This window comes from Podarcis raffonei, chromosome 2 (assembly GCF_027172205.1).
Source record: "Podarcis raffonei isolate rPodRaf1 chromosome 2, rPodRaf1.pri, whole genome shotgun sequence".
Classification (NCBI taxonomy): Eukaryota; Metazoa; Chordata; class Lepidosauria; order Squamata; family Lacertidae; genus Podarcis; species Podarcis raffonei.
In genome coordinates this window covers 124,041,437-124,056,949 of record NC_070603.1, presented here as the reverse complement: position 1 = coordinate 124,056,949, position 15,513 = coordinate 124,041,437, and the positions used below count along the sequence as shown (strand labels likewise).

General features: G+C 46.7%; 1 protein-coding gene and 1 long non-coding RNA gene across 4 annotated transcripts in view; both read left to right on the top strand.

Annotated features, from left to right (window-relative positions):
* LOC128409384 (zinc finger protein 470-like) overlaps positions 1-7,630 on the top strand; it is a 420,794-nt gene extending 413,164 nt beyond the window's left edge. For all 3 annotated transcript variants that reach the window (XM_053379816.1, XM_053379814.1, XM_053379815.1), the window contains exons 4-5: positions 1,263-1,340; positions 5,373-7,630. In XM_053379816.1, the coding sequence (XP_053235791.1) occupies positions 1,263-1,340; positions 5,373-6,511 (1,217 nt within the window). In that variant the 3' untranslated portion in view covers positions 6,512-7,630. The remainder of the gene's footprint in view (positions 1-1,262; positions 1,341-5,372) is intronic.
* Positions 7,631-12,163: 4,533 nt separating this feature from the next.
* The window catches only part of LOC128409516 (uncharacterized), a 50,685-nt gene continuing 47,335 nt past the window's right edge, over positions 12,164-15,513 (top strand). The window contains exon 1 of the long non-coding RNA XR_008329239.1: positions 12,164-13,335. This is a non-coding gene — a long non-coding RNA (uncharacterized LOC128409516). The remainder of the gene's footprint in view (positions 13,336-15,513) is intronic.

Below are 15,513 nucleotides of genomic sequence, written 5' to 3'. Positions count from 1 at the left end.
CCTAGCTACTTCCTTCTAGCTATTGCCTTCTAACTTACTTTCCATAAGACTCCTGAAAAAAGGGCTAACTAGTTACTTGTTTATTTACTGGCATCGGAACACTTTTCGAAGTACCCCTTACCCTGTAGTTCCTTACTTTACTTTAGCGTGGGTCTGTGGCAAATTGTCGTCAGGAGCCGGAATCGGGAGGAGGTTAGCAATAAAACACCTGGTGTCGGTGAAGTTAACCCTTTATTCAAAGAATAAAGGCCTAGTGGTCACTCTTCCCAGTAGGTCTTGCCCCGATGAGGCAGGTGCGAGGGCTGATGTTTCCTGCCTTCCCACTGCTCTCTAAGGCCCTCCCCCTGGTTCCTTCCGCAGCAGCCTAAGGCTCCTTTGCCTTGTCTCTCTTTGCTCCACCCTCTTCATTCCTCTGTGTGTTCTGGGAGATCAGTGGGGAGAGGAGCTGGTCAAAGCAGGAGGGAGAGCTTCCCTAGCTTCTTATTTAGCTTGTCTCTACTCTTCTTGATATCCGCCTCTGCTTCCGCCTCCAAGGCTGGACTGCTCTCTGCCACAGCCTCCTCCTGCTCACCAAACCCTCCTCAGATTCTGACACCTTCTCTTCCTCCCAGTCTGCTCCCTCTTTTCCTTCTGACAGCCCCTCGTCATTCCGCCACCAATCCCCTGGCTCTGAGCCTTCTTCCCCAGGGGGTCCCTTGAGGGTTCCCCCCACTCCATGCTTCTCACTATTTATTTGCACCCAGACAGTCCATGATGATTGTCAAGGCTCTCTCTCTTTAGGTGATTGATAGGGCTCCTTCTTTTGCTCTTTAGATAAAGATTTTTGCAGATTTGCTGTCTGGAGCAACATTTGTATATTCACACAAACACACCTTGTGACAGTGGGGACCATGCGGCCCCCTCCTACTCATTCTGTGCATCTTTATAGGATCTGAATACATACAGTGGAACCTCGAGTTACGTTGCCTTCGGGCTACGTAAACTCAGGTTCTGCACCGCGGGAAACCCGGAAGTACTGAAACGGGTTATCTCCGGGTTTCGTCGCATGCGCAGAAGCACTAAACTGCACCGCGCGTGTGCACAGACGCGGCACTTCGAGTTTTGAAAGTTTTATGTTACAGATGGGCCTCTGGAACGGATCCCGTCCATAACACGAGGTACCACTGTAATCCAAATCTACGACCTCAAAGGCAAGAGAATAGATTAATTTGAAATGGCTGGTTGCGCCCCAAAGTAGCTAATATTATCTCTTTCCTTGACAGAATCAGACCTCAATTCCTGTTGGGAAGAAAGACAAGGTCCATTTCTCCAGGATCCCAAAGAAGGGGAGACATCAGCAGGTAGGTGCTTAGATGTGTCGTGGGGGCCTTTTTGCTGCAGGAAGTGAGGGAGGAGAAGCCGGATGCCAGCATGGTGTGGTGGTTAAGAGCGGTGGACTCGTAATCTGGTGAACCGGGTTCGCTTCCCCGCTCCTCCACATGCAGCTGCTAGGTGACCTTGGGCCAGTCACACTTCTCTGAAGTCTTTCAGCCTCACTCACCCCACACAGTGTTTGTTGTGGGGGAGGAAGGGAAAGGAGAATGTTAGCCGCTTTGAGACTCCTTAGGGTAGTGATAAAGCAGGATATCAAATCCAAACTCTTCTTTTTCATGTCCTGCTTCTGGGCTTCTTATCAGCATTCCTTTGGCCCCTGTGGGGCTCTTGGAGTTAACAGGCCAGCGAGACAAATGTGGTTTTCAATGCCTTTCCATTGGCCCCCTGGGACTCTCTCCTCCCCAGGCCCTGACCCTTGTTGACCAGTGCTGCTTCACATCCTCCTCGAGTCCTTTTTCCTGGCTGGGTTGTTTCCTTGAATTCGGATGGGGCTTCTTCCTTGCCTGGATGGGAGGAGGGAGAAGGGTGTGTAGAAAATCTGCTGCTGTCCAGAGCTGACATTTGCATCCATTGATAACACCCATGTTTGCCTCTGGCCCCCCAGAGTGCGAACATGTGGCTCTCAACCTGTAAATGGCGTCCTATTGGGAAGACCCAGTTTTCCGAGTGCATGTTCTGGAAGTTGGGCAATAGGGGCAGTACAGGATTCCTTTTGGTGTATCGACCTCCTCGCTGCACCAAGGATTCCCTGCCCGAGCTGCTTCAGGTTGTGGCGGATGTTCTCCTAGAGACACCTAGCTTGGTTGTCCTAGGGGATTGTAACATCCATGCCGACACGACCTTACAAGGGGCCGCTCGGGACTTCGTGGAAAGCATGGCCTCCATGGGGCTGTCCCTGAATAAGTCTGGCCCAACTCATAGCCGTGGACATGCCTTGGACTTGGTGTTTACCTCTATGGATGTTGGTGATCTGACACTAAGTAAAAGCAAAACGAAAGAATTGCCATGGTAAGATCACTTCCTGGTGCAACTGGACTTCTCTGCGACCCATCCCCTCTGCAGGGAGGTGGGACCGATTCGGATGGTTTGCCCCCGCCACTTAATGGATCCAAATGGTTTCCAGAGAGTGGTAGGGGATGCTTTATCCCATGTTGATGGCCTTTCAGCCGATTCCCTGGTGGCCCGCTGGAATGTGGAGTTAACCAGGGCTATTGACTGTTTGGCTCCGAAGCGCCCTCTCCAATTGCATGGAGCCCGGACAGCCCCGTGGTTTTCCACGGATCTGAGGGCAATGAAACAATCGTTGAGACGGCTAGAGCGCTGGTGGCGGATAACTCATTCCAAATCTGATCGGACACAGGTTAGAGCTCAACGTCGAGCCTACCAAGTGGCGATAGTGACGGCGAAGAAGACATTCTTCGTCGCCTCTACTGCATCTGCAGAAAACAGCAGCAGGAGACTTTTTCAGGTGGTTCACAATTTAGCGGAACCACCTGCGACATCGGGGCCCATTACGGGCCACATGATCTCCTGCAATGATTTTGCAAAGTTTTTTGCAGATAAAATCGCTCAGATACGGGAAGAAGTAGACTCCACCGTGGAAGCAGGGCCAGGGCGGGAGAGTGCTATAGTCCTGTCTAGTCAAGTTGTGTGGGATCAATTCCAATCTGTTACCTCCGAGGATGTGGACAGGCTGCTTGGACGAGTGAAGCCAACCACCTGTCTCCTGGATCCTTGCCCATCCTGGCTTATAAAAGCTAGCCGGGAAGGACTGGGCGATGGGCTTCGTGGGGTGGTGAATGCTTCCCTCCGTGAGGGAGCCTTCCCAGACCCGCTGAAAGAGGCGGTTATTAAACCGCTTCTTAAAAAAACCATCTTTAGATGCGGCCACGATTGGCCAATTATCACCCAGTCTCAAATCTTCCATTCTTGGGCAAGGTGATTGAGCGAGTGGTTGCTGAACAACTCCAGGCACGCCTGAAAGAAGCGGACCATTTGGATCCCTTCCAGTCGGGATTCAGGCCTCATCATGGGACTGAAACTGCCTTGGTCGCACTGGTTGATGATCTCCGGCGGGCTAGGGACAAAGGTGAGAGCTGTTTCCTAGTTCTGCTGGATCTCTCAGCGGCGTTTGATACCATCGACCATAACATCCTTCTGGACCGTCTTGAGGGGCTGGGAGCTGGGGGCACTGTCATACAGTGGTTCCGCTCCTTCCTTCTGGGCCGTGTTCAGAAAGTGGTGGGGGGGGATGAGTGTTCAGACCCCTGGGCTCTCACTTGTGGGGTGCCTCAGGGTTCTGTCCTCTCCCCCATGCTTTTCAACATTTACATGCAGCCACTGGGAGAGATCATCAGGAGGTTTGGGCTGGGTGTTCATCAGTATGCGGATGATACCCAGCTCTACCTCTCTTTTAAATCAGAACCAGTGAGGGCGGTGAAGGTCCTGTGTGAGTGTCTGGAGGCGGTTGGAGGATGGATGGCGGCTAACAGATTGAGGTTGAATCCTGACAAGACAGAAGTACTGTTTTTGGGGGACAGGAGGCGGGCAGGTGTGGAGGATTCCCTGGTCCTGAATGGGGTAACTGTGCCCCTGAAGGACCAGGTGCGCAGCCTGGGAGTCATTTTGGACTCACAGCTGTCCATGGAGGCACAGGTCAAATCTGTATCCAGGGCAGCTGTTTACCAGCTCCATCTGGTACGTAGGCTGAGACCCTGTCTGCCTGCAGACTGTCTCACCAGAGTGGTGCATGCTCTGGTTATCTCCCGCTTGGACTACTGCAATGTGCTCTACGTGGGGGGGCTACCTTTGAAGGTGACCCGGAAACTACAACTAATCCAGAATGCGGCAGCTAGACTGGTGACTGGGAGCGGCCGCCGAGACCATATAACACCGGTCTTGAAAGACCTACATTGGCTCCCAGTACGTTTCCAAGCACAATTCAAAGTGTTGGTGCTGACCTTTAAAGCCCTAAACGGCCTCGGTCCAGTATATCTGAAGGAGCGTCTCCTCCCCCATCGTTCTGCCCGGACACTGAGGTCCAGTTCCGAGGGCCTTCTGGCGGTTCCCTCACTGCGAGAGGCCAAGTTACAGGGAACCAGGCAGAAGGCCTTCTCGGTAGTGGCGCCCGCCCTGTGGAACGCCCTCCCATCAGATGTCAAAGTGATAAACAACTACCTGACATTCAGAAGACATCTTAAGGCAGCCCTGTTCAGGGAAGTTTTTAATATGTGACATTTTAGTGTATTTTTCATCATTGTTGGAAGCTGCCCAGAGTGGCTGGGGAAACCCAGCCAGATGGGCGGGGTACAAATAATAAATTATTATTATTATTATTATTATTATTATTATTATTAAGTTGCTCACACCTGAGAAAGACCATTGGTCTGATCCAGCAGTCCTTTTCTAAAGAGCAGAGTTGGCCTCTAGGCTGAGGTTTCTTTTCCGCACTGCTAGTATATGCCCCAAATTAAAATAGCCTCCGCGGTGCCTCTGAGCTGAGGTCAGTGTACAGTGAGATCCTCTTCACAAGCGCCAGAGCGATTCTGCTGGGTTCACATGGCCCTCTGCTTTCCCTCAGCAGGACAATTAAGACTTTGTCTTTCCCTTATTTTGGGAAGGGAGCGATGGCAGCCGTAGTTCTAGGAGTGTTTGGGTATTTTGTGTTCCGAATTAACTCTTTGAAACCATTTCCCAAACCAGACTTCATCACTTGGGAGAATGGAGAAGATCCAGTTGGATGGGGCTCTGGGAAAGTGGAGAGATCAGCAGACACAGCTCTGCTTAGTGACAGCATGCGGAACAGGAAGGGACTTGTTGTCTTGAAACTGTGGCATATTCAGAAGCTAACTTTGGATTCAGTTGGGTAGGAAGAGAAGGAGGGGGACATACCAGAACTGTAAAATCAGAGAAGCAGAGAACTGGGCTTGATGCGTAATGTGAGTGTTTCCACCTTGCAATTTGAATGATCTTTCCTTTTTCTCCTTCCCTCAAAACAGGTAATTGGCAGAAGAGTGAGAATTATGGTGGGCCACACGTGGTGTCATTAGAAAATGTGGAGAGTGAAACAGCGGACGAGATATTTGTAAATCAACAATCACCCCCAAAGCATGTAGAAACCATGTTGAAAAATGGGGAAAGTACACCTTCCACTACTCAGGACATTGGTGTTCATGTGACCTTGAATTCACACGAGGAATGCACAGGAAGCAGCAATGTGGAGTGTGAGCAGAGGTTCAGTCATAGTGGAAGGCTTAGTTTACATCAGAGAACCCAAACAAGGGAGAAAGTGTTTCAATGCATTGAGTGTGGAAAGAGCTTAAGTAGTGCTGGTAACCTTGTCAAGCATAAAAAAATCCATGCGGGGGAGAGACCCTTTAAATGCATGGAATGTGGAAAGAGCTTCAGCCAGAGCGGAAACCTTATGGCACATCAAAGAATCCACACTGGGGAGAAACCATATAAATGTATGTTGTGTGGAAGGAGTTTCAGTCTCAATCACCATCTTACTTTACATCTAAGAACCCACACTGGGGAGAGACCTTACAAATGTATGGAGTGTGGAAAGAGCTATTGCCAGAGTGGACACCTTGCTGCACATAAAATAATGCACACGTGGGCAAAACAGTTTAAATGCATGGAGTGTGACAAGAGTTTTCTCAGAAAATTTGACCTTACTGTGCATCACAGAACCCACACAGGAGTGAAACCTTACAAATGTATGGAGTGTGGAAAGAGCTTTTGCCAGAGTGGACACCTTGCTGCACATGAAAGAATGCACACGTGGGCAGAACAGTTTAAATGCATGGTGTGCGGCAAGGGTTTTGTCAGAAAATTTGACCTTACTGTGCATCAGAGAACCCACACAGGAGTGAAACCTTACAAATGTATGGAGTGTGGAAAGAGCTTTTCCCAGAGAGGACACCTTGCTTCACATCGAAGAATCCATACAGGGGAGAAACCCTTTAAATGTTTGGAGTGTGGAAAGAACTTTCACAGGAACTGTGACCTTACTGCACATCGGAGAACCCACACAGGAGTGAAACCTTACAAATGTATGGAGTGTGGAAAGAGCTTTAGCCAGAGTGGAAACCTTAATGCACATCAAAGAACCCACACAGAAAAACCCACCCTTTAAATGTTTGGAGTGTGGAAACAGCTTTAGTCACAATTACCACCTTACTTTAAATAAAAGAACCGACGTCTAGGAGAAACCGTATCAATGTACAGCGTGTGGAGAAAGCTTTGGAGGGAGTGATGGCCTGACTGTGCATCTGGGAAACCACGCCGTGGGTAAACCCTCTATAAGTGAATGTGAAAAAAGCTGCAGTAGGAGCAGCAAATGTATTTCATGTAAGGGAATTATTTGCTGTCCCCCCCCTTAAATTGAGGGTTAATTGGATACTGTTGGAGCTCCTTGGCCTGGGGTGGGAGCTCCAAGTTTGAATCCAAAGGAAGTAAAATTGGGTAGGAGAGGCAGGCGGTTTGATGCTCACCACCCAGCCAAGGCACGTGGCCCCAATCCACAGGTCGTTCGCCTCCATCATCAAATTCTTTCAGTCTGGGGACCTGACCTGATTTGAGTGATTTGCCTAAAATCTTTTGTGTGTTGATGCCTGAAAAATTTGGGGCTCATTTTAGAGCAAGTCCCTGAACCTGAGTTCCTTCGCTGGGTTCCCCCGTCAGAGTGAAAAGTAAAATGGAAGGCAACCAAAATCCGAAGCAAATTGGACCATTAAGCCTTTGATTGTTTATTTGTCATGACAAATATCCAGCCTCTATAAAAGCAAAGGAAGGAGAACCTCGTGACAAAGGGTGTCCTGCCTTTTAAAGGTTTACAGTTCCTGCGAAACAGCAAGAAATCCCACCACACAAACGTCAGTGATAGGTAGGTAAATGTCAAAGAGGCATCACGGAATTAGGAGGGGTTGCAATATGTCAATCAGAACATTTGGGAATGGCGGGTCTTGCACCTTTCCTGGCAGAATTTACACGAAGCATTGTTACTGCAAGCTGCATTGGGATGGCAACAAGAGCAACCCGTGTTCTATTCATGGGACAGACGCATGCAGACATTTGCCATTATATCTCATCCATCGCCTCCATCCAGAGGGAGAAACTTTGTCCTGGGAGTCTTCCCCCTGCATGACTCTGCGCTTCGGGGATTATGATGAGAGAGTGACTTCCCACAACGCAGGAGTGTCCGTGTGATTCTAGAAGTCTGTTACAAAGAATAAATAATTTACAAACCCTTTTACATCGTGTTTCCTTCATCTATATACAATTTCCCTAGTAAAATGAGCTTTATCATTTGTTTCCGCTTTATATTGGAAGTACTATCTCTAACAAAATGCATTTCAATAGGGACAAATGTAAGGTTTTGCACAAATATAGGATGGGGGGGCATCTGGCTTTCTGGCAGTACATGTGTAAAGGATCTAGGCGTCTTGAGGGACCACAGTTTTAACATGTATCAACATTGTGATGCAGCAGCAGAAAAAGAATGCTATTCTAGGCTGGATCAACAGAAGTCTAGTGTCCAGATCAGGGGAGCTGACTTGGTTCCAGTGCACACAACATGGTGTCACACACCACACACACACCCCCGGCCTTGGAACCTGACTTCCAGTAGCACCAGGTTCCAAGGTCTCGCAAGCCCTCAGACAGCATCTCCGAGGTTTCACAAGACCAAAGCAGTCCAAGGGTGTTTTGACCTTGAAACACAATGAGCTTATTCCAGCTGCACCTCTGTCCCCAGGGAAACCTTGGAACCTTTCCAGGCACACTAGAAAAAAACTAGAATATTTTGGTAAGCTTCTACGGCTTCTGCACCTCAGAAACGCCATTATACCTTATATCATCCAGACCATCATTTAGTGTGGGAACCTTGGATTTATACAGTGGTACCTTGGGTTATATACGCTTCAGGTTACAGACTCTGCTAACCCAGAAATAGTACCTCGGGTTAAGAACTTTGCTTCAGGATGAGAACAGAAATTGTGCGGCAGTGGAAGAACAGTTTCAGGTTAAGAATGGACCTCCAGAATGAATTAAGTACTTAACCCGAGGTACCACTGTATAGTGAATATATGAGACTGAAACTGCCCTGCTCCAGCTGATCTCTCCATGATCTCCCGTGGGCTAGAGTCAGAGGGGACGCGTCTCTGTCCAGAACTCTTTTGCTTCCCTTAACCCTTCCGTGGACTCCCTCGCTCTGTCTCTACCGTTTGTGAGCCAGCCCTACTTGGGGGCGGGGGCGCTGTGGTCACCCCCCCTGGCAGGCATTGCATTTCAATTCCCGCAAAGGTGCCCAAAGGGGTGCGGAGCAGTTAAGCATCTCTTTGCCCGTCCCAGACCAGTAACAATTTGTGTGTGAGAGCGCGCACTTCAAAGGAGATGGTGCAATGCAAACCCTGCAGGTGTTGGGTCCCCACTTTGCAGCCAGATTGCATGGATCCGGGCCCCCTCGATGGGTCCTAGGAAAGGAGCTCTGTGGTTTAACTCACAGCGCCTCCCGCGTCCCACATTACTTGTGAATAGGCTATGCTTAATCCAGGTATAGAGCTACAAGCACTCTGCTTTATTTTGAAATCTGTTCAACCTGGAGTGGTGGTGTTTTTTGGGGGAGGGGCTTTTTTTGGCCTCCTACCTTTTATTCTAAATAAAGCTTCACAATCCTGAACAGCTCTTCAGTTTGTCCTGTCAATTAAACTCTTTTGAGTACCGACATTTAGTCTGCTCACAAGCACATCAGATATCAACGTAAAGGTTGTCTAGATCAAAACAGCTGGATGTATAGCCTTCATCTTAGAACTATTGCTCTTAGGGTGTTTGCATAATTTGTATTGTTAAAATGCAAAGGGGTTAAACCATCACAAGAAGTGTTGAAACTTTGGGAGGTTGGATAGTTATAATGGAATGGTCTTGGTGGTGGGGTACACATTTTTATTCCTATTAACATATGATCATTTGTTAATTTAAGAAAGAACTATTGCTTTTTGACCTATATTGCCTTTTCACCTATAGAGGTTTCCCTAGAAATCAGATTTCCTTTGATCTAAAAGAAATTTCCCTCTGGGAAATTTTAAAGATAAGCAATCGTTTTGGATGCATATTATAAAGGTCTCCTCTTCAGAGGAGAGATGGGCCATAGGTATTGCCAAACAGGGTCTTCTCTTGCTGAGAGATTCAGGTTTGCATTGAGCTTACAGATGAGCTGAGATTTAAGAAGGGCATGAATAAGAGATGGATTTGTAGCTGGTTGGCTCACTGAAGCCTAAGAGCGTCAGGGAAAATAACTTTCCTCTTTGGCAGTGGATTGGACTTTCTCAGGTGGTGGACTCTCCTTGAAGGGAGATTTTCAAGAAGAAATTGGGTGGTCACCTGTCTGGGATTCTTCAGCTGCCATCCAACAGAGGAAGGCGCTGCTCTGAAGACCCTAACAAGGGTCAGCAAACTTTTTCAGCAGGGGGCCGGTCCACTGTCCCTCAGACCTTGTGGGGGGCCAGACTATATTTTGGGGGAAAAAATATATGAATGAATTCCTATGCACCACAAATAACCCAGAGATGCATTTTAAATAAAAAGACACATTCTACTCATGTAAAAACATGCTGATTCCTGGACCATCAGTGGGCCGGATTTAGGTGGTGATTGGGCTGGATCCGGCCCCCAGGCCCTAGTTGCCTATTAGGGTCTTTAGAGCAGTGCCTTCCTGTGTTCAGATGGGAACCGGAGGTGACGCCATAATAAAAAAGTATTTTGCGCCGTTTTAAAAAGCATCAAAAGGCCAGTGCCTCTCCAGGGAGGCAGCAGGGGAGACGAAATGAGTGGGAGTCCTGGAAAAGAACCAAGCAGAACAGCTGGAAGAAGGAGGTGTTGGCAAAACCAGCTTAAGGATCGGGATTGCAATTTATGTGGGGAGAACTTCTCCACTCTTCACCTAGTCAAGAATGAGGCAGGCGTTGTAACACCAGTGATTTCATAGAATCACGGTCCCTGCTACCCACGTGCGTTTGCGCAGTAATAACGGGAACTTCCATGCAAATCCTCAAGACTCCTCTGGAAAAATAGAACCATTTGCACAGCTCTACAATGGGGAATAAGGGATGCGAGTGGCGCTGTGGGTTAAACCACAGAGCCTAGGACTTGCCGATCAGAAGGTCGGCGGTTTGAATCCCCGCGATGGGGTGAGCTCCCGTTGTTCGGTCCCTGCTCCTGCCAACCTAGCAGTTCGAAAGCACGTCAAAGTGCAAGTAGATAAATAGGTACCGCTCCGGCAGGAAGGTAAACGGCATTTCCGTGCGCTGCTCTGGTTCGCCAGAAGCGGCTTAGTCATGCTGGCCACATGACCCGGAAGCTGTACGCCGGCTCCCTCGGCTAATAAAGCAAGATGAGCGCCGCAACCCCAGAGTCGGCCCCTAATGGTCAGGGGTCCCTTTACCTTTACCGTGGGGAATAGACTGTTTAGTTTAGATTAGGAATCCTTTCTGGGCACTATGCTGCCTCATCCCTTTTCTCAAATGACTAGTCCAGAGTTCCTGCAAGCGTAGAAATGTTGCTTACTTGCAGGAAACCTGTGTCCTTCAACGCAGCATCAAATGCAGGTACACCTTCATCTTAGAGGGGAAAGTTACCCTAAAGCGACTCTGTGTGTGTCTCCAACCTTGCAACCTGAGGAGGGGGAGAGAAGGGAGGAGAAAGGGGTCACAGCCAATCAGAGCCAGCCTACGATTTCAGGAAGCCCCGTGGTTCTTGACCCCTTAATTGCTGGTAATACAGGAACAGCTTCATTTGCCTGCATCATTCCACAAACAATATGGAATACGTTAAAATAGCAATAATAAGTAGCCGTAGTAGCTGTTGTTGCTGCTGCTCTTGTTGTTGACAACTCTTTAATAGCAGAAACAAGGTCTGGTCCTGGGAACCAGGACTAAGAGGCACGGCAACTCTTCTGGGTAGGTCTTGCCCCTATGAGGCTGTTGCAGAGGCTGCACATCCTGTGGCCCTGTGCAGTTCTACTGAGAACTAAGCCCTAGAGAGTTTGTGGGGGGCGCAGACTGATCAGGGTCCGTGGCAGAGACTGTTGGGATACTGCCAGGGAGACAAAGTCCATCTGAGCCCCCAAGCTCGATGGCGGACGATCCATCGACCTCCCGTAGTCACGCAGTATCAGCAATCAGCGACACGAAGCCTCAGGCTTGTGCACACTCTATCAGCAGAATTCACACAGCAAAAGTTGCACAGCAGGAAAGCATATTTACAGTTTATTCAGCATTGGTCAGAACAAAGGAAGACATGACCGTCTGCTCCGACTGCTCAGGCAAACAGCAGAAAACGAAAGGAACAGACAACAGAAACATCCTGTGAGACAGGAAATACGCAGGCTGTGACACAAACAACCTGCTTCCTTTTAAGGTGGAACGGAAATATCCTAACAGAGACCCTTAGGAAGGAACAAAACTGGGGAGGTGAAGTAGGGAAGAGGAGAAGCTTTTGCAGTAAATTGTGATAAATTCCTCACCACCAGCTCCAAACATTGGAAGCTGCCTTACTGTGAGCCAGACCCCCTGGATCACTACTGTTGACACTGACTGGCTGCAATGTCTCTCCGGGGTTTCAGAGGGATGGAGCCTGTTTCAGGAGTCTGCAGATTGGACCTGGGACCTTCTGCGTGCAAGAAGATGCTCTGCCCCCTGAGCTGCAACCCCTTCCTTTATTTTAAATAATATTTTTATTGATTTTCACAGTAACCAACACCACGAAGAGTAAATATCAAAGTAGAAACAACAAAACCCTCTTTACATATTCAATATCAAATCCAAGTGTGGGATTACTTGAACCCCCTGACTTGCCTCCACTCCTGGTTCCATTGTTACCCTTATTAATTTATGCATGTCCATATAATCTTGTTTCTCTATTTGTTTCCAATTTTATATGCCTTCGTAACATTACACGTGTTTCTAAAACCCTGCTAATGTATTTAATAGATTTGGTGGGCATGCGTATTTATTCATGAAATTGGTCTATAATTTTTTACCTCCTGCAAGTCTGTCCTTTGCTTTGGAATTCAAGTGATGAGGGCCTTTTTCCAAGTATTTGGTAATCTGTCCTGCATTTAGAATTTCATTCATCACATTTTGTAATGGTTGAATTAAATAATTTTGCAATCTTTTATTATATTTCACTGTTAGCCCATTTGGGCCGGGTGACTTTCCCACCAACTGCCAAACTATTTGGCCTTATCTACACTTATATACCTCAAGTAGATTATATAATAATAGAAAGAAATGGATATGTGAGAAGACAGAATGACTCAAAAGGAGTCTGAATATCAGTCTTTTACCTAGACTGTTTGGTATAAATCAAAGTAAATCAGCTGAAGACTTTCAGTTCCAATTAATTCAGAAGAATATGAAGAATATGAATAAGAAAAAACCAAGCACTTAGTTCCGTTTGTTAATTTCCAGTGTCCAACAGAGATAAATTTTGATAGTTCAATGAACTTCCATATAAATCCAAAATGTTCTTGCTGGAATGAAGTTATAATCCACTTTGTTTGTGTTCTTCCAACTTGACACAGTATTTAATCTTCTTCTAAATCAGTCTTCTTTAAGTATAAAATGTTAATGACTTCCCATATTGTTAGTAAAGACAGTTGTTGTTTAGTCGGGTCCGACTCTTTGTGACCCCATGGACCAGAGCATGCCAGGCACTCCTGTCTTCCACTGCCTCCCACAGTTTGGTCAAACTCATGTTTCTAGCTTCGAGAACACTGTCCAACCATCTTGTCCTCTGTCGTCCCCTTCTCCTTGTGTCCTCAATCTTTCCCAACATCAGGGTCTTTTCCAGGGAGTCTTCTCTTTTCATGAGATGACCAAAGTACTGGAGCCTCAGCTTCAGGATCTGTCCTTCCAGTGAGCACTCAGGGCTACCAATGTATCGTTGGTATTTAAAGTAAAGGTAAAAAAAAGCAGAGACATCACATTGCCAACAAAGGTCCGTATAGTTAAAGCCATGGTTTTCCCAGTATGATGTATGGAAGTGAGAGCTGGACCATAAAGAAGGCTGACTGGTTGGCATGCATATTTATGGTATGATAAGGTCAAAGCACATAAAGCATTTAAAAACCATACTGTCAGGAAAGCATTGTTTAATGTCTGGATAAGATATAAGGACTTGCTTGAAAACAAAACCCCAAGGTGGTTGTCACCGATGGAAGCGAAGGCTCAGAAAAAACTCAATATGGAGGCCAAATGGCCGAAATATTGGGAAATTTTGGAACAAGAGGGAGATAAATTGAAATTGCAGAGTTTTGAAAAACTAAAAAACAAAGTGCGAGATTGGCTTCATTATTATCAAATAATGGAGGCATACAATTTGGACAAGAAAATTGGATTCCAGGTGGAAAAATCAAAATTGGAAACAGAACTGTTAGATTCCAAAACTAAGACTTTGTCTAGGGTGTATAACTTGCTGTTGAAATGGAATACTCAGGATGAAACGGTGAAATCTGCTATGATTAAGTGGGCACAAGATGTTGGACATAACATTATGATGGCTGACTGGGAACAGTTATGGACCACAGGTATGAAGTTTACGGCATGTAATGCCTTAAGAGAGAATATTATGAAAATGATATACAGGTGGTACATGACACCAGTCAAGCTTGCAAAAATCTATCACTTGCCCGATAATAAATGTTGGAAATGTAAAGAAACTGAAGGTACATTCTTTCACCTTTGGTGGACGTGCCCAAGGATTAAGGCTTTCTGGGAGATGATATATAATGAAATGAAAAAGGTATTTAAATATACCTTCCTGAAGAAACCAGAGGCCTTTCTCCTGGGCATGGTCGGCCAATTGGTGCTAAAGAAGGATAGAACTTTCTTTATGTATGCCACAACAGCAGCAAGAATACTTATCGCAAAGTATTGGAAGACACAAGATCTACCCACCCTGGAAGAATGGCAGATGAGCAGGACTTCCGGTGGAGCGCGACTCTCCCGCAAGCGTGGATTTTACCACGAGGTGAATCCCGTGCTATTTTGGATAAAAAGGGGTGCTACAGGGCGCGGTGGCCCCCGAATTTAACCTCTGGGGGAACATCTAGAGGGTTAGGTTCCCAGCGAAGCCAGGAGCAACCCGCACGGCTGTCAGGTAACCCCAAAACGGGCGAAGAGAACGGCGGAGCGGGCAGCGGGCTAAGGGAAGCCATTTTCTATATCCAAATAGCGAAGCCCCGAGCTTGCAAGAAGAGCGCTCTATTCTCAAAAACAGAAGAAATCTGAATTTGAACCAATTTGGACTACAAATCTGAAGGAAATTGATTAAGGAAGGATTCGGAGTATAAATATAAAAGTAAGGAGTTCGGCTGTCATCTGGAATCAATATAGACGCAGCGCAGTGCACAGGGCTGGAAACAGCAAGTAAGTTGCCGCTAGTGGCTATTGTCTCTCTCCCCCTGAACTTTTAAAAAGTAACTCTTTTAGAAGTTACAAGTTAAAAGGACTATCAAAGATAAAAGGGGGAGCAGAAAGTGAAGTTTATATTTGTTTGAAGCCCTCGATGTAACGGAAGGGAAAGCAGAGGGTGGCTACGGTTTGTTACTTTCACTTTTAAAAAGAACAAAGAACAAAGAGCTTTGAAACGGAAAGGGAGCTTCCGACTCCATTATTAAGACTGACTTGGGTCCGCTGTATTACAGTAACGCAGAGATAAAGAATATAAGACTTTTAAACTTTTGTTTTGTTATTTCTATTTCAAACTATCCCCATATTAAAGTGGGTAGCAATCTTTAGAGAGTGGCAAAGAGTGCTTTCAAGGTATATCTGGCAGGGCAAGAAGCCGAGAATTAAATTTAAATTACTAACGGATGCAAAGGAAATAGGAGGCTTCGCCCTGCCAGACTTGAAATTATACTACGAAGCAGCAGGTCTTTGCTGGTTGAAAGAGTGGATAAAATTAGAGAATAAAGAACTATTAGACTTAGAGGGATTTGACAACATATTTGGATGGCACGCGTATCTATGGTGTGAAAAGAAGAAAATCCACAAAGGCTTTCGGAACCACATATTTCGGAGTTCATTAATTGAAATATGGGATAGGTATAAAAACCTATTAGAACCGAAAGTTCCACAC